This window comes from Chiroxiphia lanceolata, chromosome 9, assembly GCF_009829145.1.
Source record: "Chiroxiphia lanceolata isolate bChiLan1 chromosome 9, bChiLan1.pri, whole genome shotgun sequence".
In the NCBI taxonomy this organism is placed as follows: domain Eukaryota; kingdom Metazoa; phylum Chordata; class Aves; order Passeriformes; family Pipridae; genus Chiroxiphia; species Chiroxiphia lanceolata.
In genome coordinates, this window is record NC_045645.1 from 7,098,119 (window position 1) to 7,125,749 (window position 27,631).

Genomic DNA, 27,631 nt, shown 5'->3' on the forward strand with positions numbered 1-27,631 from the left:
GCTTTAATTATTAATAAGGGCTATAACCTCAAGAAATTTTTTATTACAACGACATCCTTCAAAAGCAACTAGTTGTTTAAAAACTTAAATAGAGTAATATGAATGGTTTGGCTACCAGCTATGTTATAAAAAGCAATTGAAAATTCTACCTTCCTCAAAGCATAAAACCGTAAAGCAAGCTGCCTTTCCTGCAGAATCTTCTACACTAAAGGGATTCTAAGAAGCTTTTCACAAGTCTGCACGGTATTTAGATCTTGTAATGGACATAAATTAAACTAGTAATAACCACAACACCGACACCCCCTTTTGTTTTCCCTTCTCCACTTTGAGCTTCTTCCTAAGTGCTTTTAAAAAATTCACCCTTTTGGTACTCTCTACATATTTTGTAAGACAACTTGAATCGGGAGTGAGCAGATCCGCGCTCACAATTCAGTTATTTCTTGTTTGATCTTGGAAAAGTTATCTGGAAAAACAACTGTAAGTTACTCAGAAAATAACTAAGGTTAGGAATGCTGTGACATACCAAATTTTGGAATGTCTGTACTACATCAGTTGTAGAGAGTGCTGTATTTGATCAAAAATCTGATTCCTCTCGGCCAAAATTAGGGTTTGCCTTTGCAAAAGATTATTTTGTCTCTTAGGTTACTACATTATTCATTAGCTTGAAGTTACTTAAAAGAAAAGAACAAGTCACAGGAAGTATTTTTAATATTTATGGTTTAGACAGATCATCTCTTCTTTGAACATGCTTCATTTATTAAAAAAATTATTGCTGGTATGAAACACCTATGGTAACAGCAACTATGTGACAGACAGCCACAGCCACAGAAATCTCACGTCTCTCTTTTTCTATTTCTAGCACTGTTATGGTAAGGAATTTAATCTGTCCATGTCTCAGTTTACCTCTCTGTGCAACAGGCCCAGTACTGTTTCCTATTAATCCCAAAGCTACGGGAAGTTTACTGTACTCCAGATTCAGAAGACATTTCCTTCTTGCTGGAAGAGCTGCCCCATGGGCCGAACTCTTGGCTTGATGAAATCAATGGGAAATTTACTCCCAGTTTCAGCAACTGGAGGATCAACCTTCAAGCACAATGCAACAGAGACAACAGCAAATTCAAAGCAATGCTCACCACTGGAACTGTGCTAACATCTGCAACAGATCTAAAATGTCTCTCAGAAGATGAACTCTTTTTTTTCTTCTTTTATTTTTTTTTCCTTCTTCTTTCTTTTCTTTAAATGAATGCCATGGGCTCCTTTTCAGTAAGTCTTTTCTCCCTCTGGAGGGAAGAGATTTATCTGCTTTGAAAGAATCCTACTCAGATCAAATCTGATGCCACAAAGGGCAGGATTTGTAAAAAAGTATTTCAACTACTCTAGTGGTACATGTCAATAAAGGAATAATGAAATAAAGCCATAAATAAGGAAAAACCGAAGAAAACCACCCTCCAACACTCTAAATACAATATCAGTTCACATTTCTGGTATCTGAGCTGGCTGTAGCCCCAGTAAACAGGCAAACGAAGACTCAAAATTACAAAAAGAAAATCAAAGAGATATTTAATATCTGCAAAGACAGAGAAAACTTCAGCAACAGAAGTGCCAAGAAGCTGACAGATGAAAAAAAGGTGCAGGAAAAGCTGCATACAAATACTAAAGGACGTGCCCTAGCCCACAGAACTTAAGTGGAAGAGAAGGAGGTAAGCCAAACTCGCACAGTAATGCACCCTAAGTGTTCATTGCACAAATATACACAAAATATACAAGCAAATGACATATTTAAATATATTAGGCAAGAAAAGCTATCTGAAGCAAATACCTGTCAAACTGCCATGATTCTACTATTTTTCACATACATTCTGTCCTCAACAATTATGTTGAATTCATCTTCAGGAAGGACAGACACTTGTGCAGTCAATCTCAACACAAATCTGAAAATGCAGTATTTCATGCTACTCCATCAGTAATTCCACTGTATGGCAAAGTTGGAATGGATGTTTCCTCCTTAAAGGTTCTCAAATTATAGTTCCAAATGCATATACATACCAAGAAACAGGACCTGCATAGGCATTTCTGAAGGACATATAGTTTTGTACAAGAAACATAATGTTCATTTACTGATCACGGCAACAGCTATAAAAGCAGGGCTAGGTAGATGAGCAGACAATGTGTTAAACATGCTGAAGTCTGACAAGTTCTCAGTCATGTTCTGGCAAACTAGAGCTAGATGGTACTTCATCAACTTTATAATAAAGTATCTGGAAAGTAGCACCACAACAGCTCAACTCAGTGGCAATGCTCCTACCAGGTTCAAGGGAGCCCATTCCATTTTCCAGGGTTCATAATTACCTCCTGGACTCCACTTCAACACAAACATGAGGGCTTCTCTGCAATATGACTACAGCACATTACAAACATTAAAAACCTTTTAGGAAAAAGTATTTTGGTTAAATAGACTAATGTAACTTTATAATGAGGGTTACTGACTTTGGTCAATATTTGGTGTATTTCTGGATGTCACCAATTGAAGATTAAGTCAATTTGCTTGTGCATGCATATTTAATAACTATATTTCTTGTGTTGCACAGCATTCAGTGCTCTCATCACTGAGGATATTTTTACATGCTGCTCATATTTGTGTAACTTCCCAATTTTTCTCAGCATCATAGCACATCTTTACAAAAACTGAGGAAGCTTCTATAAGCTGCTGCTGTGCAAAACCCCCAAGATCATGAAAATTTCACAAGAAAATCACCTGATGGACATTTGCAAATTATTCATGCTATATTTAAGATAGAATACCTTTCCATTCTCGAGAATATACTTGTCCATTACCGGAACAGGGGCAGGATAGTACGTTGATGTATTTGCCTCCTCATTGAAGGTCTTCTGTACCTCAGGTTCAGGCTCAATTGATTCAGGTTTTACTTTTTCAACCTCAATGGCAGGTCCTAGACAGTTAAGAAAAGAGAGCTGTCTGCTATCCCAGAGAACACGAAATCAATCCCTTCATCACCCATGGTTAGCATAAAATAACACATTAGTCATGTTCACTTTAAAGTTAAAAGTAATCTAAACCAAAATTCTACTTCTGAACATCAATAAATAAAAGTAGGATACGTATCTCTGCTTTATAAACACTAAAATGTTTAATTTTAATTTAAATGTTTAACTTTATTCTTAAAGCATAAGGAAAATTACAGATATGGGTAATATTTCTTCAATGCACACTAAGGAAATTATGTTAAAATGACACTGAAGTTATAAACCAAAAGAACAATAGTAATTCTTCAGATAAGAATTGCTATATAGTTGCATGGAAACCTGCATAATTTACTGTGATAATTACATAAATTATCCACATAGAACCACAAATTTTATAGAAATTTGAAATATCTTTAGATATAATAGAGGTGTATAAAAAATAGTGAGGATCTACAGAAATGCTATAAAGGAAACAGGCTACTTAAGTTAAAGTATCATGCACAGAAAGAGTATCAAAGGTTTAAAAACCCCACATAAATTAGAATTTTGATTGTCCAATCCAACACTGATTTTTATTTTTAATGTAATCAACAAAAATTATGCACAGATTAAACAATGGAATACTACTGAGCATATGTTTGAGGCTTCAAAGGAGGATAATTATTTTGTCAGTCATCGACTTTTCTTTTTCAGATCAAATTTATAAAATATTCCTAAAAAAGACAGAAGAACGAACTAAAATAACTTTAACTGGATTTCATGATTCCATTCATTGCAGTGGCTCCACCAGAAGTCTAGGCTATGGCCCCAAGCCTATCCTTGTCCCTTGATGTCTGTCTCTAGGATCACGAGAAGCTCCAGCAGTCACTGAAGTTCCAGGCAGGGGCGGTGGCTCGGTAACACAGCAAAGTTGCCAGCTTAGACCCTGGACACCAGGGGAACGAATGTGCCACTTCCAAGATCTCTAAGGATAAACTCACACGCTCGTAAGTGCTGTATCGGACCAGGCTGGTGCTGAGAGCACTGCCCCACTCTGCAGCCCAACCCTGACATCTTCAACAAACGACAGCTCGATCAGCAGGTCACCGTCACCCCTCAGGGTCCCTCCTGTGTTTGTGCACAAAGACCAAGCCCTGAATTGATCTCACTCTGCAAGTCACGCTGGCACCACAACTCCTGTCTTAGTCACGGATCTTAAATAGTTCCTGTGCCTGGAACAAGCACAGCATTCATTCCTCCTACTTTGTGCAGTTTCATTTAGGGATTATTACACAGTGATAGCAGTGCTTCCTCCGTTGTCAGCATTTGACATTTATCCTATAGCTTATACTACACCTACATACCCAGCTAAATGTTCTCAGCTGGCTGCCACTCAACGCTCAGCAACGACTAAAAGTTGTCTTGGCAACTCAGACAACCCTATGCTGCAGTGCCACCAACTAAAGTGTCTCAAGAGCCAGCCCCAGTGCAAGCATGGCACAAACAGAGAAATCACAAGAACATCCCGTCTGCATTATAATTTCACTGTCATCTTAGTAAGCACCTCTACTGTCATGAATATACAATGGTATGGCCAAGACAAACTAAACTTCCTAAACTTGAGACTGCTGAAGTGATTCAGACTGGGGGAAAGACCTGCATTGATTCAAGCAGCCAAAGCCTGCCCACAGCATGGGCACACCTGAACAACCAGATGTAGGGACGTAATTGCCAGGGTGACCTTAAGAAGTCATCTTTTAGCTGTTACTTTAAGAAAACATTCTTCAACAAAGGGCTATTTTGAGTTTTCTTACACTTTGAAAGTCACTTTGAGGAAGACACCTAAGTACAACCACCTTCTTCCTAGCAGGAAACGTTTATTTCAGTTTAAACACTTTTACTACTTGCTATTTAGGAGTCTTTCACTATTTTGTTTATAGTCATATATTGACACAGCTGCAATTTGGTTTCCAGAGTTTCCCCAACAAAAAGAGCTGATTAAAGTCCACAATAACCACAGCTCAGAAAACCTCTGTTGCAACTCATGCTTTACTGCTTGCTTAGCAGTCACCAAGAGAAAGCCTTTAAAAGGTCTTCTTTTTATATTCTGATTTTTGATTGCCAAACAGAAACTGCCTCTAACCAGGCAGTTTTCACAGCCACTTTCACCAACCACCGAACTGCATTTTCAACCCAGCGTGCTGTGAATTAGACACGCAACCTGCACTATTGCCTGACTGCTGTGTGCCCAATTTACCACACACCACACTCCAAGCTTCCCCTCTCTACTGTAGCTCTTGTGCTCTGCATCTTGTTTTAAAGATAATGAATGGGACATATAAAAATACATACCACTGTCTAAAGGCTTAACACTTATGTAATAAGGATCAGGAAAAAAAAAAAAAAGACAATTCTTCAGAATAAAAGAAGGAATTAAATGTTTTATTGCAAAATCTCTCTCCTTCTGACTGTAATTTTCTTATAATATCTGAGAGGCCAGCAGGTTCAAATGCAGAATGAAGAACTAGAAGGTTTCCCTTCACCATCTCTTTTCCTCTAAAATGCATCTTAGGCCACACGCTACTCAAAAGTCAGTTAGAAAGTAAAAATAAGTGATAAAGTGGTCAATATACATTTATAAGCAGCAAGTTTTTCCACAGGATCCACCTGAATCTGAAACAAAACACAAGACTGAGGAGTGGCAATATTGGTACTTCCTGTACTTGACAGAAACCTTGGCATTTTTTTCTGGTTGGTTTTTAATTTTATTTTTTTTTAACAACCAAAAGCCAAAAAAAAAAAATCTAGAAGAGCTGAAAACCAGTAATTCCTAACGTGTGGCGAGACATAAATCCCATTTCATTCTCCCTATTCTGGTGTCAGTCCCAAGACATGGCAAACTGGATGACTGAAATTAAACTGGGATTAAAAATAAAATCTTGAGGGTCTGTGTGCACGTGTTGATGAATCAGTGTTTCTGAATGAATGTGAATATACTCCCTGACTTTGGAGCAACACCAGTGCTCAGCAATAACATGAAAACAAAGTATTTATCAGGGAGCTAACGCCACCCAAGCATTATTGCTGTAAAACTTCACTACTACTGGCTACATACAGCCAGAGAAAACTGCACAGATCTTGCCATGGAGACAAATATTTTTTAAGAAGGTTTTGAAATTATTCTTTCGCAATCCAAGGACAGTTTAAAGTCCCTACAGGGGAGAGTCAGTTACTTAATTCTCTACCTCACTCTCTATTGATAAAAAGAGGGCAAGTTAGTGTGTTTTCAGGTGATAAACTGCAAAGGTCTACAACCACAGGGCTTCCTGATCCCAAAGTAGGCAAGGCAAGAGGCTGCCCACGTTCCTCCAGGAACTCAAATGAGGGATACTGTAACCTCTTCTACAACAGTCATCACATTTTTCCACTGTTTTGGTCCCTAGAGCCCTGGTCAAATGCCTGCCTCCTGCAGGAAGTGATCTGTTGGGCAATAACACGCTAAAATCATAAAGATTAAACATATCTCCCCAGATCAGTACTGATTTCACTACTGGTATTTGCCACATCCGCCTTCGAGGCTCTTTTATGACACAGAGCAATCCAGTGTCACCATGTGGAAGATGAAGAACCTCACTCCTCCCACCAGAGTGGCTCAAGTTCAGCAGCAGAGATGAAGGCCTAGATCTAAGCACACTGACTTCCAGCTCCTCACTGAAATCAAAACGTTGATGGGAAATTAGGAGACTGACTACTTGACTGAGCCTTAGCTCAAGAGGCTGTTCTGTATTTGATCTGCAGGTTTAAAATGGCAACAGGCACGCATTTCCCACAGCTGCAATTCATCAGCACAAACCAGCTGTCATCTCATGCAAAGAAATCAGAAGTCTCTAAGGTGAAACAGAAATGCAATTAGTTTGCATTAAGTCCAGCCTGCTAGAAGTGCAGAGTAACATAAATTACATGTAATTTGAAACTCTAGGTTTAAGAGATCACTGCAACTGAAGATGAATTCAGGATGTAATTTATTTTCGGAACAATTTTCAGAGATTATTCACATACCCCAACATACCTCATTTGTAAGATGGAAAAGGAAGACTAAAAAAGTCTTTACGTATCTATTTCTTGATTAAAAGTAACACTTTTTCATACTGTCATCAGACTCTCCAATTTATAATGTGCTGAAGATGTCTCCCTTGCTAATTATTCATAAGTTTTGTATTGATCTTTCTAGAACACAGCCGTTTCTCTACTGTGAATGAGGCTACAAGGAAAGGCAACAGAGTAAGCAGCAGTTAATACAGAGTCTCAGGAAATACAAACCCTGTGAAGGACACAGCCCACAGGGCCAAACTCTACCTTTGTCACCATGAAAAGTTCCTTACCAATAATAACAAGAGATTTCTTTTTTTTTTTTTAATTACCTATAGCTGATATTTGTCCAGGTATGTGATTAAATTAAAAGAACTTGTCTTCAATGTAATTGAGATTTATTTTCAGTTGTAAAGCAGGTGCCAGACTGATATAATGGAAATTCATGCCCAATATTTAGAGAAGATTCAGTACTTTTTCCAGGAGGTTTTGGGATTTCTTTCCCTCTTTATTTTTCCCCCCCCCTTTTTCTTCTAAGGTTTCTTTTTTTGGCTCAAGAGAAAAACACATCCTTTTTCTTAAAGTGAAAGAAACGAGACAGAATTCAGTAGCTGTCTCCATTTCACTGCTGGTCTCACCACTCCAATTGCTGTCAAGTCTACCAACTAAATTGGTACTTTACGCTGTTCAGCCCCATTGCCTACCAACATCTGGCTCGTGCTCCATTCACATAAATTCCAGCTAACTACTTGCAGATGAAGAAACATCTTTCCATCCAAGGAAAAGTTTAGAAAGCTCAGTGGAATCTACTGCCAACCACATTGCGTTTTTCAGGCTGTGGAAACCTTGCCTATTTAGTTTTATTTAAAAAGTTAACTAGAATGTTTGCAATAAGTAACGACATTTTAATTATGCACAGTGTAACAGTGATGAGCATTCACAATCAAACACCCAGTTCCAACAGCTGGATACTCCGAGAACTCGGCTCCAAAGTTGTGGGCACACCTCAACACATGCTACAGCACAGGCACATGCTCTCTCCCGGGTTCAGGTTTGTAATGAATGTAACTCAGACCCACATGCAGATTGCATGCACTCGTTCCAGTACAGGAGAAGAGCCAATATCCAATTTACATGCAAAAATTAACTTTCCAGATACACAAAGGCAGACGTAAGAAACAGCATGCTAGGTTCGGATGCACAAATTTCAACCAAGTTTCAGTCACCGAGCAAATCTTCAACACAGCAGTACCACATTCTAATAGCAAATAGATGTAATTAGTAAAAATTCTGAAGGTATTCCAAGGGTACCGTCTTCAATGAAAAGGATGAACTTTTTATTTTGTCTTTTTTTCCCATTTATTCGAACATAATGCTTAAATAATTCTTATAAACCCAAACAATGAGCAATTGACTCAGGATAGTTAAAACTGAAACCCAAATTACACAAACCTGCATTTTGTAACAAGTGTTGATAAACGGGACACTAATATAAAAAGTTTTTTTTTAATTATTCTTTAACACTCCATTGTTTTTCAAATAGCATGGCTGTTTAAAGCCACTGCTAAGAAGTTTAGGAATATATTACATTCTAATAAGCTACTAATGGGAAGAGGGGTCAGAAAATGGATAGTAACAGTCACATAACAATAAACAAAAACCCTAACTGAAAAGAATAAATTAGTTTTAGCCCAACTAGTCATTCCAGTGCCTTTTCTTTTTTTTCCTTTTTAAACTGGAACATACTGGTGTATTTTGCAGATGACGTTTTATTAACTTTTTCAGCATATATCGGAAGGTCAGAGACTCTTTAAAATACAGCTGCTTAAAATGGAACTCTGATTCAGCCATACCAGCACAAAGACCTCTACTTTTTAAAGAAAAACCCAGACGTACATAGCATACAAATTCAACACATATTGTACAGCCACAGCAGAAAACCCCTTTAACATTCAATGTCCAGTTTAACAACCACTGCTATTCTTCAAATACGTCTCCGTTACTATTGATCACACTTGCAAAATTCATTCAAACTAGTCCCACTTAAGTCCGGCACTTACCACTACCTAGTCTTAGGAGCAGTACATCCTGGAGCCTCCTGTTCAAGTCTCTGAGCTCTTTCATTTCTGACACGAGTGCCCCATACTCTTTGAGCTTCTTTGCCTGTTGCACAAGCTGTCTCCGCGTTCTCTCCAGCTCCTGTTGAATGTGCCTCATTTCTTCCTGTTGCTGCTGGTAACTCCTCAGCAATTCTTCGTACAGAATCCGAGGAACTACAGCATCGTCCATATTGTTCATGCCTTCTGTAGTCTCCATAAAAGCCTCCTCAGGGCTGGAAGTATTACTGAGACTCATCCCGTTCTGTTTTTCAAGGCGAGCAACAACTGCTTCAATGCTTTTGTGTGTACCTTCACTTTGTTTCCTCCCATCTTGTCTCTGCACGTTACAAGAAAAAATAAATAAGTTAGGAGAGCAGTAAGAAGTAATAAAATCAAAAACTCTGCAGACCTGGAAATGGTTAGTATTTCCGGTTTCCAAAAACACTCTGCAAAAATGTTTTGCCTAACAGACTCTTGTGGATATAATATACATCATAACTAACGTGTAATTGTAATTTTGCTAAATGCAGGTACAAACTTCTGAGGCAGTTAAAGGCCTTTTTGCAACACTTACAAACTCACTGTCACTTGATCCTGTATATTTCTTTTTTAAAAAAAGCGGTTCTAAATCTCTTTTTCTTTCAAGTTTACCCCTAACATTCAGATTTCCAACAACAATTGATTTTCTGGTAAGTAAGAGGAAGAACATTTGTCACCTGTGATGACATCAGAGATGAAAGCAGCACAGGGCACAAAGCTGTTCTGTGAATTGAGGGCTTGTCCTTCCCACACTTTGGGAGACAGAACCTTCCCTGACTATCCCTCCAGCACATTCACCCAACTGCCTGATGCAAGAGACTGAGTTCTATCAGCAAACACTGAAAGGGATTCAAAAACAGAAGCTGGAGACTGAATATAATCATCCAGCCTCATCTCCCTTATCAACTGATCCCTTCTATATTAATACTGCATTGCAGAGGCTTCATGTCCTTTGAACTCTCAGCAGAATTTTACCTTCAGTCACCTGCACAAACCCTACAAATTAAATCACACCTCTTAGGCCTCAATAGTGGTATTAATATGTGACAGTACGGGTAAAGTCACTAAGTTTTACAGGCCAAATATCAAAAGGCATTTGAATTTCCAAGCAACTGCAAGGAAAGCAAATGCAGTTCATGGGTTAGAGATGAGAAGCTGACACTATCAATTCCCATACCACAATATCCAAGAGTAATGTGGCAGAAAACGAAGTTATTTGATGCTATGCCTGCTGCATGTTCTAAAGACATTAAAAAAATTAAAAAAAAAAAAAAAAAGCTGGCCCACCATAAAAAAATGTACTAGTATCATTCCTGCAGCTGCAAAACACATGAACCCATAGAGCAATATTTTATTCTGAAGGTTGGCAGACTTTTAAAGAAATCATTTGATATAAAAAAAAAAATAAATACATTTCCATAGTGAGTTTCTGGCATCTGGACCTAAAAAGGCAACTGGCAGTTATAATGGAGGGATGCAGTCCTGTCAATTCTTCTTCTCAGCCACTGCTGTAGTTGGGAAGTCTCAGAGCACCCCTTCCAATTCCAAACAAGCACCGTGCAACGGGCCACAAGTGCCACCGAGAACAGCTGCTCCACAGTCATGGAACTGGGGACTTTTAAGGTTTTCTGGGCCAAACTGGAAGAGCATTGTTCCAAAAATCTCAGATGGCAATTAAACTGTGCAAACAGGACACATAGGAAAACGTTCAGTTGCACTTACATCAGGTTTTGAAAACTCGTACCCCACCTCCCCACACAATGTGACCCAATTTCACCAAACACAGCGGTTTAAGGGGATCAAAAGCAGGCCTGGAATTCTCAAGCTGAGACGTCTGAATGTGCCCCAAGCGCTTGCAAAACAGAAAAACAAAAAGGAAAGGAAGGGAAAAACCAAAATGGAAAGACTTCAGTACCTTACTGTGTCTAAGCTCCACATCTTCTTCCCCATAATCTGTAACCTCCCCAGCTTCTTCTATGTGATTGAGAGAGAGTTTGGGGATTTTAATTTTCTTCTGCATCACACTGTTCTCAAGGTCAGTTTTGTCCTCTAAAATGTATATTAAAAATAAAATTTTGTTACATTAATCAGTGTTCTTACTTCCAAATACTATATGACTTATGTAAGACCAGTTAAAAACCCCCAACCTCCCGTGCTCCAATCCCCTCATAATGCCACATTCAAATTAATCCATGGTCTAAGTCAACTGATGCACACTGAGAATTCTACAGTTCCAATGGGGATCAATCTGGCCCAACACCAGAATAAATACTGAAAAATGCCAAGCTAAATTAATGGGATAAGAAGTGCCAATGAGTGGTTTGTACCGTCACCAGAGTTGCAGAGGCTGTAAATAAAACTTCCTGAAAACTATCTGTATTGCTTTAAATTGTGTTTACCAACAGTGTTTTCATCTTTTGCTGCAGTTCAAACTCTGCTTAGGGTTAAAGGGAAAATAAACTTGGTAATTCATCCTGTGCTCTAACCATCATCTGTCAGCAGCACACATCTATTTGCACACACAGCAGATTCTGCTGTTCCACAAAGTGCAGGGCTGGAAAAGGGAATGCTGCTGGAGAGCTGGAAAGGGCATTACACAAAAGTTGCACAAGAACCAAATCTGTAACGAAATTACTATACAACCCCTATTTCATTAGTTAATGGTACTAATCCTTTTCCTTTAGATATACAAAGGCAACAGTTATATTAACTTTGGCATCTCACAGAAAAATTGAAGTAGTTTGAAGTCTAAAACATTTTGACGTATCTCAAAATTAACCATTTAAAAACGTTACTCCGAGACAAAAAAAAAAAAAAGAATTGAAATATTTTAATATTCCTGAAAAGGTAGGGAGGGGACAGGGAACCAAGAGTTTAGTGTCCCCAAATGTGCCTGTGATACGTAAAATTCCCGCAGAACAGACAAGGTCTTTAAAGATTCACCTGTTCCCGACACTGACACAAGGTGAAAGGCATTTAAACTGCTGTCTTTGTACACTGTTGTCTTTGTACAATGAAAGCTTAAGAATAAGAAAACATTCCGAGTCTTCTTATCCACCTGCAAACTGTATTTCACGAAGTGTCCCATGAATATTTTTGAAAGTGCCAATGAGGATGGTCCCCGTGAGTGCTTAGCTGCGTTGACTTTTGCTTTCTCAAATTAGCATCTCTCCACAGGACCTCAAAATGGTTCGTGTTGACAGTGTAGGGAAGGGAAACAAAGGTAAATCACTGTTTAATGAGGAGCAAAGCATTCATTAGAAATGAATTACACAGATGAATGCAATTCATTTTGTTACAGATAGAAATGGATCTCTTGTAGGCAAATGGTGATATTACAGCCCAAGGCTATGTAAAAAGAATAGGCACAGAACATGCAGAATAAGACATTAGACAACCTGAAATGAAACGCAGATGGTAGCAATAAATACTAAGACAGATGCAAAAAGAAACAGATAAACAACAAAAAACAGCTAAGCTTATTTTAGATCATTCTCCATTCCCCAGAGCATCATGGATGCTTATCCCAGTAAAACAAAAAGGCAATCCAACTGTTTCAGTTTTGAAAAATAAGCCACTATGTTTTCATCTATCTGGAAAAATGTAGGTTCATCAGAAAAGTGAGATAAGCCAATTCTAATGCCAGACAGCTGAGAAGAAAATAAGGGAGCCTTTCCCTAAAAAAACCACAAACTTCTAGACTAAAGGACTGACTGATAGGCATTTCTTGAAAGAAAGAAAGAAATTTAAGAATAAATGAATCCATACTGAATGGAAAAAAATGAAACCCACTAGAGTTTTCCGTGGCTATGTATTTTGGGCTATGGGATAGATTGAGGAATCCTTTGCTAAAATATGTTCTCACAATTCCTTAGAGGAAGAGCAGCGCATGGATACTGCAGAGCCAGCTTCTCCTAGACTGCTCTGCCAAATCCCGTTCCACAGAACATGTGGATGACCTCCTTCTCCGTGTAAAGAATGCAGATCAGGTTCTGTGCTCTGAAATAACCCTTGGCCTCACAACCAGATGGACACAATCCATTACTTCACGCCGTTAAAAAAATTGTCTGCCGGCAACTGGCTGAGGTCACCGGGAGCCAGAACTCCACACAAATGGGAAAAAGAAATTTTGAAACAATCATGGCAAGGGGTCACAGAGGAGTAAGTGCCTGGGCAGACTACAAGAGTCAGCAAATACTTTGCAATTAATAAAACAACATGAAAATAAAAACAGTTTGGAAGAATCGAAATGTTTACCTTTTATTAAGTCAATTCATAAAGGTTAAGAACACATTCTATCCACTTAACAATGCAAATGAAAGAAAATACTTAGTCCGGGGTCAAAGAAAACAGTGCAAAGCATCTGGATTCTTCATTCTCTTAGTTCTCCACCCAACTTCTTGGTTCACCTATGAAATTTATGTTTGCAAAATTTCACTGGTTGATTGGAGGCAAGTTTGTTTATTTATCTCCTTACAAATGCTTAGTTTGTACATTACCGGCATGTAACTATCAACACGGTTCTCTTTCTCTTCATTACACTTCTTGGGTTTGCTGTTTATGTTGTACATGAACCAGTAAGTTGAAGAAGGGAACTCTTTTATCCCCCCACAAAATTTGAAGAGACAAGGGTAAAAATCAGCTTATATAAGTTAAAGCTCAGGAACTTTTAATGTAGTCAGTAAGCATATAAATGTTCCTCTGCCTTCCAACAACAATACATATAATATTTTTTTACATATGCTCTGGTCTTTGAAAGCTTATTTATACCCAACACAATCCATCCAGTGTGTGGGATATGAAAAGGCCTTTTGTTCTTTTTTTTTTTTTAAAGTGCATTTCTAACCTCTGTTGTCTTCTGCATCAGCTGCAGACAGAGCCAGAAAAATCTCATTCTGAATTTGAGGCTAATGCTGGAGTACTGGCTCTTGTTCTGTAAATATTAATGGAATTCGGGAAGGGGTGGGAGGGAGAGAGAGGAGATGTGGGGGAGGGGTAGGAAAAATATGAACATGCATTTACAGAGTCCTAAGGAGAACTGCTCTGTCTGTTGTTTTGCCAGCCTACAAAAGACAGGTACAAAAGGACAATCCAGCAAAAAAAAAAAACCACACCCATGATTCTGAGCCAGAAGAAAACCAGGATATGAACCAAAGGCATGGACAAGCTGCAATTCAGTGCCTGAGGCTATAGAGGAGAGAAGGGCAGCCCTAAAAACGTTGTAGCTCAGAGCCTCATTTTGTAAAATCATTTGTCTGGATTTTGTTTCCCAGTCCTTTAAACCGTGCTAGAAGTTAAAAATTATACCTTCCCTTAGGTGCCCATGGTCAGATTGTCATAAAGTTGTGTCTTTTGTTTTCCCTATACATGGAATAAGTGGTTCAGTGGTGTCAGCTACTGAGAACCAGCACTTAACACACCTAATTTGTTACAAGTACCTAGTTAGGTACTTGTAACAAAATATGCAGGGTAGATGCAGGGTGCAGGACTGGGCAGCATTGATTCCCTTTGTTTTTTTAGGAGGGGACATTCTGAAAGACATGGAAATTAGGAAAATTTGCTTTTGTTCACAGACAGAGAACCTGGTACTCTGTGGTTGGATATAAAGAGTGAAGCATGCTGGAATAACTGTACTCCAAGAAAAGGTCAGACTTGGAGAGATCTTGGCAGACAACTCCTCAAGGCACTGAAGTACAGGGCTCAAGAGCCAGAGCATGTGACAGCAGCTCTCCCCACACCAGCTCCCACCAAAGCTGCACGGGGAGAAGAAAAGGAACTGCTGAGGAATGTCAGAGTGGCTGGGAAGACACTTGGCCTAAGCAGAGCTCAAAGAAAGAAAAGCAACCCTGCATTAGAGAATCCGTATCAACCAGCAAAGGATAAAGTGCTCCTGGAATGCTTTTTTCAGTCAGGCCCTCATTTTAGTGTCAGCATGGGTGGGTCCAGGCAAAAAGGGAACACCTTTAAGTCTAGAGGGGCAGGGAACTGCAGCAGAGAAAGTGACTTTTAACAGGGCAGGAACTGAGTCAGTTAAGTTAAAAGAGAAATTTTTCACTGCTCTAAAACTGAAAATCCTATCATGGGATGTAGAATAACACTATGGAAATCTCAAAGTCTCCTTAAAACATTCCAGACTTTCTAATTTAGAAATAAGGACTGAATAAACTAATCCCTTCAAAAAATAGTTCAAATGTTTAATTTTTTCCACTTTTGGAGTAAAAGCTGAAAAAAATAAAGGAAGAGAGGTCTGCACTCCAAATGGATGAGGGATGGCAGATCTGGTATCAGTCCAAAAAAAGGGCTTGGCAATGCTATAAATCTTAGAGTAATAAAATGAAAGAACCTTGAACAAAATTCATCCTTCCCCTAAGCCTTCAAAAAAATTCCATCCCTTGTGAAAAATGATATACTGACAGATGAAAAAACTTACCTTCACCCTTCCCATTTCCAGGCTTGTACCCAGCACATATGGACAACACCTGCACAAGATTCCCCACCCACTGCTGCACTGAGCTGGTTTGCTACTGATTTAGCCAGGTTGCTTCTACAGGCAGGTAACATCACCAGCCTCGGCAGGACCTGCATCAGTTACAGTTCATAAAGTAAAAGATGCAAAAGAACTGAAGCAAAGAACCCATAACCAAAGGTATACGTGGTGCTCCAAAGCAAATACACCAAGCACGACAGGGCATGGATTCCTAAGTGCCACTTACACACAAATAAACAATATTCAATACTGCTGTGACTGAGAAGGAAAACAGCATGATGATAATGATAATAATAATAAAAAAGCCACCTAGCTTATTTGAAATGGGCAAAAAAAAGAACTATAAATTACTTTCTTAGCTAATTTAATGGAAACATTAAAGGAGGACTTAAACAGGAAGAACAGACAAGATTTCAGAAAATGTAATGATGCTGCAGGCTCAGAAGATATTCAGGATACAAAGGGGAAAAATGTGTCTCATATAAAACATGTCTGAGCTGGCAGTACACTGAGACTATGACCACTACCAAAGCAGAAGGGACTGAGAATGACAGTAACAGACAACACAGGGCAGCAGACAGCAGTAGAAATGCAGAAGTTATTTGAAGAGGACAGGTGTCACCAAACTCAACGCAGCCAAAAAAGGGAGGGGATGCAGAAGAGGGGTCAACCAGGTGCTGGCATAGTCAATGCAGGATTTGGGTAGTATAATTTACTATATTGTTTTGGGGTTTTTTTGTTGACTAGAGAAGAGCTTTGTTGGAAGGACAGAGAAAAAGATTCCAGAAATAAACATTGGGCACAGTGAAAGCACTACACAAAGTGTATTTGGATGGACAAAAAGGTAAAGTTGGGTGTAAGCAACAAAGCAGATGAGGTGTATGTAAGAGACAGCAAGATTTTGGGTTGGGGGTGACAAAAAAGATTATTCCTCCTCTCTACTCTAAATTCAAGAGAAATGGACAAAAACTGTAGGAAAATATGTTGGGCTATCCTAAGCATAAGCTGAAAAAGATTTCTGCTAAGGATGTCAGAAAGGGAAGCTGACAACAAATTTAAGTGAGAAAAGTTAGCAATAAAAAGGCAGAGCTGAGAGATACCATCATCTGGGCTTATATCACTCCCCAAAATTGAAGAACTAAATAGCCCTGCAGCACTTCACCAGAAGGAGAAAATGACAGTAACACACAAACAAGTGACTAGATTGAGTCTTCAGAGCATAAAGAAGAGTGAGCAAAGAAGTCAGGGAAGAACAACATATCAAGTAGCCCTGTGACAGGCAGGGCCAATAAGCACATGAAAGTGAAAACATGCACTTGAGGAACTGGCCCAAAAGGCTGTTAAATCTTGTGAAATGAATTTCAATAAAGCCTAAAGAATAGGAAACAGTGAAAATAATTCTTAATCAAATTGGGGAAAGGCGAGATTGAAAGGTCTTAAACCACAGCTGAACTGGTTTAGAGATGATGAGTAAGAAGGATGATGTGCCAGAAGCCTGAACCCAAACTGCTCACTGAGGATGGAGAAAAAGACACACCTGTTCCCTACAAAGGCACTAAAGAGAGAAAAAGGTTAAGGAGCCAAAATCCTACAGAAGCAGAGCACAGATTATATAAACACCTCTACCTCTTAAGTTCTCTCTGAAGTCCTAGATCAAGGCTGGCTCTCCCTCACTAATATTCAATACAAAATACAAGTAAATGCACAGAGCAGGGACCTGCTGCTGCTCTCACAAAAAGTAGCCCAAACAAAGCCTACCATGCCAGCTACTGAAGCAAATAACATTGAGGTCTGAATGCACTTTTTCCTCCAGTGGAACAACTGAGATATTCAATCTAATATCTCAGGATAGGAGTGAGAGTTATTTGTATGGCCACCTATTTGTAGTCAAATTTCTAATGCACATGAAGACATTCAAATATTTTGCAAGTCTCCTTTTGCATGTGCTCACTTAGCAGCAGATTGTTCACATCTACAGTCTGAGTACCAGCCCAGATATGTGAGACTTGTGATGCAAGAAAAACTTAATATATCTTCTTTCTTAATTTCCATTACTAATATGAAATCTATTTCTAAATTCAAAAGTGAATACGAAGCCTTATCAAAAATAATTAACCAAAAGCAACACAGCTCAAAACTAATACAGCTAAAAATAGTTATTATTCCTTGTCAGCAAAAATGTCCCTTTCACTTTACTTTTAGTGGTAGCAGAAGAGCACTTGGCTGGGGTAGAAACAGATGGAGCTGAAAGATCAAGTTAAGAAAAGACATTACACTGAGAAACAGGAAATCATGCTCTTTACAAGACTGAGGATGGTTTTAATTCTGGATCCAATATTTACTTAAATATTGACCTTGAATAATTCAAATTTTTCATCTTACTGTCCCCATCTACCCCACTGAAGTGTTGTGCAGATTTGTTAATATTTGTACAATACTCTGCACATGTTGAACACAAAGGATTACAGCTATTACAGAACAACTCTCTTAATCCTTTCTGAAACAAGGACACTAATACAGTATTACCATTAAATTAAAAAAAACTTGAAAACAAGCAAGATGTGAAAATGCCATCCTTTAAATATTTCCTCTGCACCTGCACGTGAAACTCAACTATGGGAACTATTTTTCAGAAATGTGAACATGATAAATATTTCACAAAAGATATTTATAATAAAACCTATGCATTTCTTTACAAGTTCAAATGTTCACTTGAAGAGATCTCATCAATCTCAATGCCAGCTACAATTTGCCAATCTGGCTGCCCTCACCAGGCAATCTGTATTATACTGTAAAATTATATTAGGACCAGACCCTGACCATGATGTCAGGATCACACAGGCCATGGAGATGCTGCCCACCAGCCCCCAGCAGGTAAAGCCTCAGCCTACAGTGAACACTCCAGGAAGCCTTTGCAACTATCCCCAGCTAAGGAATGAGCCTCCAATGGAAACAGAGGGTAGATTTATGCATTTTTTAGTTTACATATAAAAATTACAATGTGGTTCAGCCTCTACTATTTTTAAAGGGTTTCTTTAAAAACCACAAATAATTGACTGACTGGCACTTAGGCAAGACACTGGAAAAAAATGTTTTACTGTTACATTATGAAAACAAAACCATTAACTTACATTTTTCCCCTTTTCACTCCCCTGCAAATTTTAGCATATTTTAATTAGTCTTAGTTACCATAGCTACCAAAACCATACTATCTTTGTAAGTCAATTTTATTAAAATCCTGAAGTTCATGTTTTCACTGTATCCTAGTTAAGCTTATACAACATTTACAAGCACAACTGGTATTATGTGGTGCAACCTAAGTACTAAGACCAAGCAAAACAGGAACAGTGAAGGTCACCTGTATGTCTCTATGTTATAAAAACAAATAAGTGACTTCTGACTACTAGGATGAAGCAAAAAAAGCAAATGTGATTGAGGAACAAGGAGGTCAGCTGAGAAAGGTTTAAGACAAACAAACAAACAAACAAAATTGTATCCGGAATAACCATGGTGATACATGAAAAGAAAACACTAAATATATGCGTAAAATGTTCTTCCACAGACAAATCCCAGCTTTTTAATTCCTTTTTACTGGCCTCTTATCCTGCTGATGATATATGACCATCACCACCACCATAAGGGTTACTCCAAACCCTCATTAAGCAGTTATAGTTTTCAAAGTTTCAAATTTTTTTGCTGCTGCCATTTAAGCTTTGTGTGATATTAAGACTTCAACACTGAACAAACAGATATGACACCAAAAAGACCCACAAAACTGTGCCTTTGTACAAGCCCTTCATATCTCAGATATGCTCCTACAGTAGAATTTAGAAGAAGGGAAAAAAACCTCCAGCCTTCATCTTACAGGAGTTAAAAATAAACCAAATATGGATCAAATACAAAATGAGTGTGAAATTTAGCTTTAAATATTTTTCATGAATACTGCTACACTTGTGTTCAGGACTATATTTAGGAGTGTGATGTAGTTAGTTACTCTGTTATACAAAATGATTTGGTGAACCTCTACATACAACCCAGGTCTTTTACCTGCTGAAAAGGTAACACAGCAGTAGCATATGAGCTGAGTATCTGAAAAAGTCAGTCACACATGTCAAATATCACAGTGAACGGTTTAAAAAAAAAAAAGAAAATAATTTTAAAAAACCCCTATTTTGAACAAGATTCCCTCAGCAGTGCCTACCCTGCTGGGCTCAGTTTCTCTCAGTGACTGCAGTGGGCCATTTGCATGGCAAGAGCTGATGCACAGACACAGCACAGGATCCCACAGTCATGGAGAGCTGGACTTGAAGCTCAAGGGCAGCAACACACAAGCTCATCCACAGGTACTCCCAAACTATGCCAGGAAAAATCAAATGAACTAAAAAGAGTCTGTGAGGAACTACCACCAGTAATGGAAGGTTTCTTACAGCCTCCTCCTGGCGCTTCTTTACTCAGGGCAACGCTTGGGATCACCCAAGAAGCAGCTGCTTTGACTTTTTCCCTGGTGCCATTTCTCCCCAGATCCCTGTCACACACCACCTGAGCTGCATATCCCGAAAGGGGATAGACCTGGAGCTTCCCAGGAACAGAGTTAGCAAATGCTGTCCCTACCACAACAGTTCAATCAGTCTCCCAATTGCCCTGGGAAAGGAAATGTGGCACATGGAGGGATACACATGGACATGGGATGGAGCATGGATACAGTGGCCACAACTATGACCTGCTCTGTGTACTCCAACACCCCAAGATGTTGGAATAATGCAAGGAGGAGAAAATGCACAAGACTACATAAATACCAATAAAAACTTTGACTTAAACGTTACACATCAAGATGACTTCCTGACCTAAAGTTTGTATACTCTTGATATAACCTAAGATCTCATATTGTAAATTTTTCACCTATTCCAGAACTTGAAAAGGATCTTTCCTCCATAAACTATTCATATATACACTAAGAAGTTGAAGCATTCTCAACCTTACTCAAAACTCAGTCCTAGAATCATTTAATTTTTTTTCTAGGAACAGAGATTTTACATCCTTCTGACATACACAGTAACTTACCTCACCATGACCTGCACAGGCTTTTAAAGATTAAAAAAAAAATTAAAAAAAAAATCACCTGACCTATTCTCATAAAAAGTGGAGCATAACATTTTATAAAGGGGTAAGAAAGGATATGGATGCACACAGGTATTAACATATTTGCTGTTGCAGTTAAGGAATTGCTGTGAGAATCTGATGGAGATACGTTTGCTACGATTGGGTGGGTGGGAAATGTTCAGCAGCTAGAGAGAACAATTATTTACTGCAGTCAGGAAAGAACGCCTCCCATTTTGAAGACAGTCATTATTAACTTGTTAACAAATACAGCCTGAAGTAGGGAACTTTTAGAAGTCCCTGAAACTCAATTCATTCCACCTTATATTAATCACTTTGAAAAGAAAGGAAAAGCTCCAACAGGGTCACCTAAGGATCATGCTCCTGTAAGGTGCATATGTTCATAGACAAAATTCTGCCAGTGACCACACTGGACAAGTGTGGAAAAGTTGCAAATGGCATAAGGATTTCAAGAAGAGAGGCCAGAAAAAAACTGCTTTTGAGCATTCTGAGACGACAGTAAAGAAGAGAAAGGAGAGGGTGTGGATCATCAGACAGACTCAAAGTCTTCCTGAAAAGCCATCTGCTATTTGTGTATTCTCAACAAGACAGACCAGCTAACATGGCACCTCAAGAAACTGCTATATAGTCCAACTCCAGTCTGCTATGCTCTATTTTCCATTCAAGAGCTAAGAAAAATCATTCCTTTATTACTACATAGCATCAGTTGCTCTTTGTTGAACTTGTTAAGGCACCAAATATTCACTTTAATATGCCTTCTATGGCTGGAAGGTCTAGAACTGTCTTAGTTGGGTTAACCTTTCTGCTCTGAGCCCTAGTCTTTGGCTGACTCTTGAGGAAGTGGAAGGTTCCCAGACCAACCCATGCCAGCACTGTCAGCAGCTCCAGCCCCGCACACAGGGACACAAGAGAAGTGCACAGCACCCAGTTTACCTCACCACTACAAACCCCTCACTGCAGTATTCAAAACACACCCCCATTTAACTCTGCAGCATACCAAGTCTGTCACAATCACTCCGTGCTCAGAGCACGTCCCAACACACTCCCCTCTTTTATTTTTCTTTTGAAATTTATGATGCCTTTACAGCAGTGCTCTCTGCTCTGCAGCAACAATATCCCTCAAAACTGTCCAACCATCCAACCTCACCACAAAGGATCAAAGAATCGCTTCTAGACTTTCTCAAATGAGGACAATTGTTTTATGAACTTTTTTACACAACCAGTGCCCCAATAAAACTTTGTATTATGGGCATAACCATGTACTTAGCCCTGTGTGAACTCCTACTTGACAAGGGTAGAAGTTTGAAAAGGATCTAAATTTCTTTAGATATAATAGGAAAGAAAAACTCTTTTCAAAAGTAAAAGACATTAGCATGGGTTTTGTATCTGTGGTCTTTCCCTTCTTCTTCTTTTAAAGTTGCTAGAAAGCAAAAACAAGTAGATCTGTTTCTCAAACTATGATTAACCTCCACTGCATGGACAATGTTTGACCATGAAAATATATATAAATAGCTACAACTCTGCTTAATTGAACAGCCTTGGTAAGTGCAAAAAAATTGGTCACCATTCAAATCATAAAAGAACACTTTGCAGGCTCAAAAAAACATTTTCCCCTCTTATCCTTCTTTGTTGTTTCTTTAATTTAATATCTGTACCATAACTTTGATCCTGAAACCTGTTGCTAATGGGGAATTCTTGGACCACAGCAGAAAATCCTTAAGGTCATTGATGTACTGATTTGTGCAGTTAAGGGTTCTTTCAAAAAAATTCAAAGTCATCTATCTATGTTTTAAAAATAAAAGCAACTTTGTACACATTATTTACCTTAAAACTGTGGTAGGCTGGAAACCTTTAAATTAAAAGTTCTATACTACTATGAGAAAAGTTATTTCAGACCTGCAAAATTATCTTTTAACTACATAAGCAGTTTGTGTAACATCAGACTTGCAATGTTTGCCATAAAAACTTGTCATAATCTGTAAAAATAGAGTTGGTCACTGCAAAGCAAATATTGTGCTGTGATGCCTTCACGCATGACCAACTTTTCTCTCCCAGGTTTTTAACCTAATAATAGGTTAAGCATTATAAAACCAAACATCAATATTAACACTCTGGGGAGGAAGTGACAACTTGAGAAGTAAGTGACCCTTTGTATGCAACTTACGTTGAATTCAACTACGGTGTTTTTACATAGTGCAGGGTGGAAAGAAGCACAGAAGCAAGGATTCATTGGGTGTTCAGGTGAGAAGTTTGCCAAGCACATAAATTACAGATCTAGTCAGAATATATTGAGATGTGACAGCTGTAATAAAGATAGCTGTGTGTTTCCTTGTGTTCCTGGCTCTGCAGGAGAATTTCCTGTAGAAATTAAATCTCTGGGGAGCAATTAGTGCAAATCACTAATACAGGTAACAAGTCTTGTTCTCTGGAGGAAACAGCAGCTATTGGTTTATTCTGGTTTAAGGGAGATGAAACAAAGAGAAACTACAGCAGAGCACAGGAGAGCACATCTTAGGTACACACAGACTGCCTGGAACAAGGGAATTGGCAAAGGAGATGCACTTTCTGCTGGAAAACTGAGGCAACCTGGTAGGCTCAACATGTGAGCAAACTGTCTATGACTAAATATTTATCTGAAGCACTTTGGTTACGTTGAGATGAACACCAGGAAGTGAAAGGGCACAGCTGCTGCAGTTCCCCAGTGGGAAAGAGGAAGGTGAAGTCCAGTTGAGATGGACTTTGAGAACAGGCCATGCAAAACCCTGGACCCTGAAACCACTGATTTCCATGGATGTAACAGGTAACCTGCAAGAAATATGTCATATACCACTGCTATAGACAGGACAGACAAAACATGGGCTGGCACAGGACAATGAAAAGTTAGCAGGAGAATCCACTCCTCTGGCAGACTGCCAGAGGATTGCTAGTTCTCCTGAACTCCTGGAGTTGCAAATACTCAGAAAATGGAAAAGCTTTATAGGGAAACAACATTCATGTTTGGCTGCTCCTTGTTCTCTCCAGGTATCTGTTTATGGCCACAACCGGAAACAAGATAATGGCAAAAGTCACTGGCTGAGTCAGGGACAAAATGAACCACCACCAGGCTGAACTGGTTTAGGAACTGTTATTTTCAAAAACAAAATTAGAAAAATACCAGTTTTATGTGACTTTAACACCAAGTTACTCTGTTTAGAGATCAGGACCCAGCATTGCCTTCTCAGAACTTGATACTAAACAGAAGAGTTTTTTAAGCCCATTCCATATTTGGGGAAAGAGAGACAACCAGTACTTCTCCCGAAGTGGAAAAGTCAGGATGGGAACCCAGTGTCCTCTCTGCTGCCCAGACTGACATTTCACATGGTCAGTACTGTCTTTCAACAGCCCATTGGGCAAGTTCCTCACTAACCAGCAATTCGCTACAAACAACACCAAACTTCCTCTCCATGTCAACTCTGACTATGGCAGCGTTTGCTGTGGCTGCAGGGAAACTACACAAAGTCTTCAAGGAAAAAGAGGCATCATCTGGGGACACACATAACAAGAGCACTGTCTCACAGGGGCTGAACTCATCCAAATGGCCAAAATACGGGTTTATTTCTTAATACACGCTTTAACTGTTTCTCCTGGCTTGGAGGCATTTCTAGGTTAGACATGAAACAAGCCAAACCCAGGAAACCCACGCTGGACCAGCGCAGCACCCGCAGCTCTGCCTCCAAATCGTGAAGTCACTTAAAACTAACAAAGCGGACATAAACCAGCACCCCTCTAATCTGGCAGCAGCCGCAAAGGCACACAGATGACTCCGTGCACCATAAACGCGGCGTGGGCAAAAAACCCTAAACTTTATTTTTTTTTTTTTAAATTAAGTTCCCGCCGTCCGCCCGCCCCCCCCCCCCCCCCCCGCGACCCACGGGGGTCGCGGTTGTTTTGGGAACCGCCCCGTGGGGCCCCTCCCGGGGCTGGGACCCCTCCCCGGGCCTGGGGCCGCTCGGAGCTGCCTCCCCCCATCCCCTCACCCTTCCCGGCCCAGCGCCCCCCGCACTCCCCGCGTCCCTCCCTCCCCCCTCACGGGCAGGGGCCGGCATTGTGGCCCCCCCCATCCTCCGAGGCCCGTCCCGCCCTCACCTGCCAGCGCCAGGATCTGGGCCTTGTGCAGCAGCAGGCGGTCGCCCCACTCGCCGGGGCTCTCGTCGCCGTCCTCCGCCGCCTCCTCCGGGTTGCGGTACACGGTGTAGACCTTCTGGTTGTCGAAGTCGTGGTGCGAGGTGGGGCTGAAGTCCCTGACGCGGGACACGGGCAGCGCGTAGCACACGTTGTCCTCGAGGAAGCGCACGAACGCGTACATGGTGCGGGGCGGCCGCGCGGCCCCGCGCACTCACCGTATTGTTCCTGCCGCCGCCTCTGCGCTCGGCTGAGCGGGCCTGGCCGGGCCGCGCCGCCCCGCCGGGCCCCGCACACACACACAGCCCGCCCAGGCGCGAGCAATCCAGCGCGGAGCGACGCGATGCGCGGCCGGGCGGGGCGGGCGGGGCGGGAGCGGCCCCGGGAGCGGGAATGGGAACGGCAGCGGCTCCCGGCACCGCCCGAACAACCCCCCGGGCCGCCCGGCCCCGGCCTGCCCCGGGGCGGCCGCACGCCCCCGCCGCACGGGTTGGCTCCGTCCCAGCGCCCGTCGAGGGCCCGGCGGGGCGCGGCTCAGCCCGCGCTGGGACAGATCCCAGATCCCGGCCCTCGGGATCCTGGCAGGGCGCGGACGCTGTGGGCAGGCTGGGTCGAGCTCGGCCCCGAGAAAGACCCTGGGAAGCTCATTTATCCCAAGTTAAAAACTCCGTTCCACAGAAGTAGGTTTTGTTTCAGAGAAATAGGCCTTGTTCCAGAAATCACAGAATGACCCGGGTTGGGAGGGACCTCAAAGATCATACCGTTCCGACCCCCTGCCGTGGGCAGGGACACCTTCCACCAGACCAGGTTGCTCCAAGCCCCATCCAACCTGCTCTTGGACACTCCCGGGGATGGGGCATCCACAAATTCCTTGGGCAAACTGTGCCAGGCCCTGTGCCAGGGCCTCGCTACCCTCAAAGGAAAGAATTTTTTCCTAGCCTCTTTCAATTTGACCCCATTTCCCCTTGTCCTCTCACTAGATGCTCTTGTAAAGAGTGTTGCCCCATCTCTCCTGTGTGCTCCCTTTAGGTCCTGGAAGGCTGCAATTTGGTCACCCCGAAGCTGCCTCTTTTCCAGGCTGAACAATCCCAATTCTCCCAGCCTTTCCTCATAGGAGAGGTGCTCCATCCCTCCGATCAACTTAGTGGCCTCCTCTGGATGAGAAATAGGCCTTTTCCCAGCTCTGAGGCGGTGACACACAGGGAGGTTTGCTCCAAGGGCCCGGGCAGAGCCAGGGAATGCAGGGAGAAGGGGCAGGGTGTGCCCTTGTGAGACCAGATCCTTTTTGGCTAAACAACACAACACAGGACCCCATGCTCATCTGCCACTTAGCAACAGAACCAGAACATCAGTTTTCACCTGAAGGTCCTCATGGTAACACAGAACCACCTGCGCTCAATCACACCGTCCTGTGGCGAGTGCTGGAAGAGCACAAAGCTTCCCCACACAGGGAGCTCAGAAATGCTGTGCAGGTGTGTCAGAACGAGGGTTAGACACCATGCCATTTTTAGCAGGAATTCCCAAACTTTTGGAGACACTTAGATACCGAGTATGGATGTTTTGAGCTTCCTGTATGAAAAAAAGAGTAATGTGGCAACATTACTTGTGTTTCCAGTCCTGAGATCTGTTTTACCCAACCAGTCTTAGGAACAGGACAATAATATGTGGAGAATAAAGGTTAAAAAAAAATAAATCACAGAATGAGAGCAAGAGAGGGGCATCACCAGTTTTCTGTTTGCAAAACACCAACACAAAATGAAACCAAAATGGATCATCTTTTCTGGTTTGCATATCACTAAGCATTTGCAGGACGATATGTACCCATTGCATTGAGTTTAACCACAGTGAACTTGTTTTTCCATGTTATCTTTTATAGAGTTCCTTGTACATGGGGACAGACCACAAGCTGGAAAACATGAAGTTCAGTTTTGACTGAGCACTGGCACAGGCTGCTCTGACAGCTTGTGGAGATAACTCAAAAGCCTCTGGACATGGTCCTGGGCAACCCCTTGAGCAGGGTCCGGATAAGATGAGCTCTTGAGGCCCCTTCCAACCTCAGCCACTCTGTGAAAGTGCCAGAAGCTTTCAGTTGTGCCCTGCAGAAGTAGAAGTCTGTCTGTCTGAAGCACCACACGAAACCCCAAAGAATCCATACAGGTGTAGTTGAGCCAGTGTGTTTCAGCAACAAGCTGTAAACTTCCCATACAATAATGGCAGCTTTATTATTTTAGCAATTACAGAGTTTTGCAAATACTTCAGTTTAAGACTGGGGATTTAAATGGCAGTACTTTATGTTAACAATAAAGTATTGCCAGACTGGTATGTAATTACAGGCAAATATAAGTCTGCTACAAAGTATGGATGACAAATGTATTCTAGTAGCAAGGCTGCGAGGGAAATGAAATTCCAGCAAGGATTGCGTTGCTGATCAAATAGTAACAGCTGCTGTAGTGCTGCTACCTCGTGTTACAACGGGGTACAGGGAGCTGCAGGAAGACAAGGGGACAGGCTAATTGCTGGAATTACTCCACAGACACTGTTAAAATTATGTGAAGGACGATTTTGCCCTACAAAGTTAAGTGGCCAGTGAGGGATTGGGTACACTGACTCCTACCGGGATTGTATTCCCTCCACATCTGAATTCCATTAGTGACATGCAAGACTGCTGTCGAGG

At 40.9% G+C, this 27,631-nt stretch overlaps 1 protein-coding gene across 3 annotated transcripts in view; it reads right to left on the reverse strand.

The window, feature by feature from the left end:
• LOC116790940 (BEN domain-containing protein 5-like) overlaps positions 1–27,631 on the reverse strand; it is a 910,541-nt gene that overhangs the window by 345,661 nt on the left and 537,249 nt on the right. The window contains exons 1-4 of one of the 3 annotated variants that reach the window (XM_032696480.1): positions 24,922–25,248; positions 11,107–11,240; positions 9,114–9,489; positions 2,803–2,951 (exon numbers count right to left, since the gene is read on the reverse strand). The exons of 1 other annotated variant lie outside the window; for it this stretch is intronic. In XM_032696480.1, coding sequence (XP_032552371.1) covers positions 2,803–2,951; positions 9,114–9,489; positions 11,107–11,240; positions 24,922–25,141 — 879 coding nt within the window. In that variant the 5' untranslated portion in view covers positions 25,142–25,248. Of the gene's footprint in view, positions 1–2,802; positions 2,952–9,113; positions 9,490–11,106; positions 11,241–24,921; positions 25,249–27,631 lie in introns of those variants that run through there. One more of the 3 variants, XM_032696481.1, reaches the window with a different exon arrangement.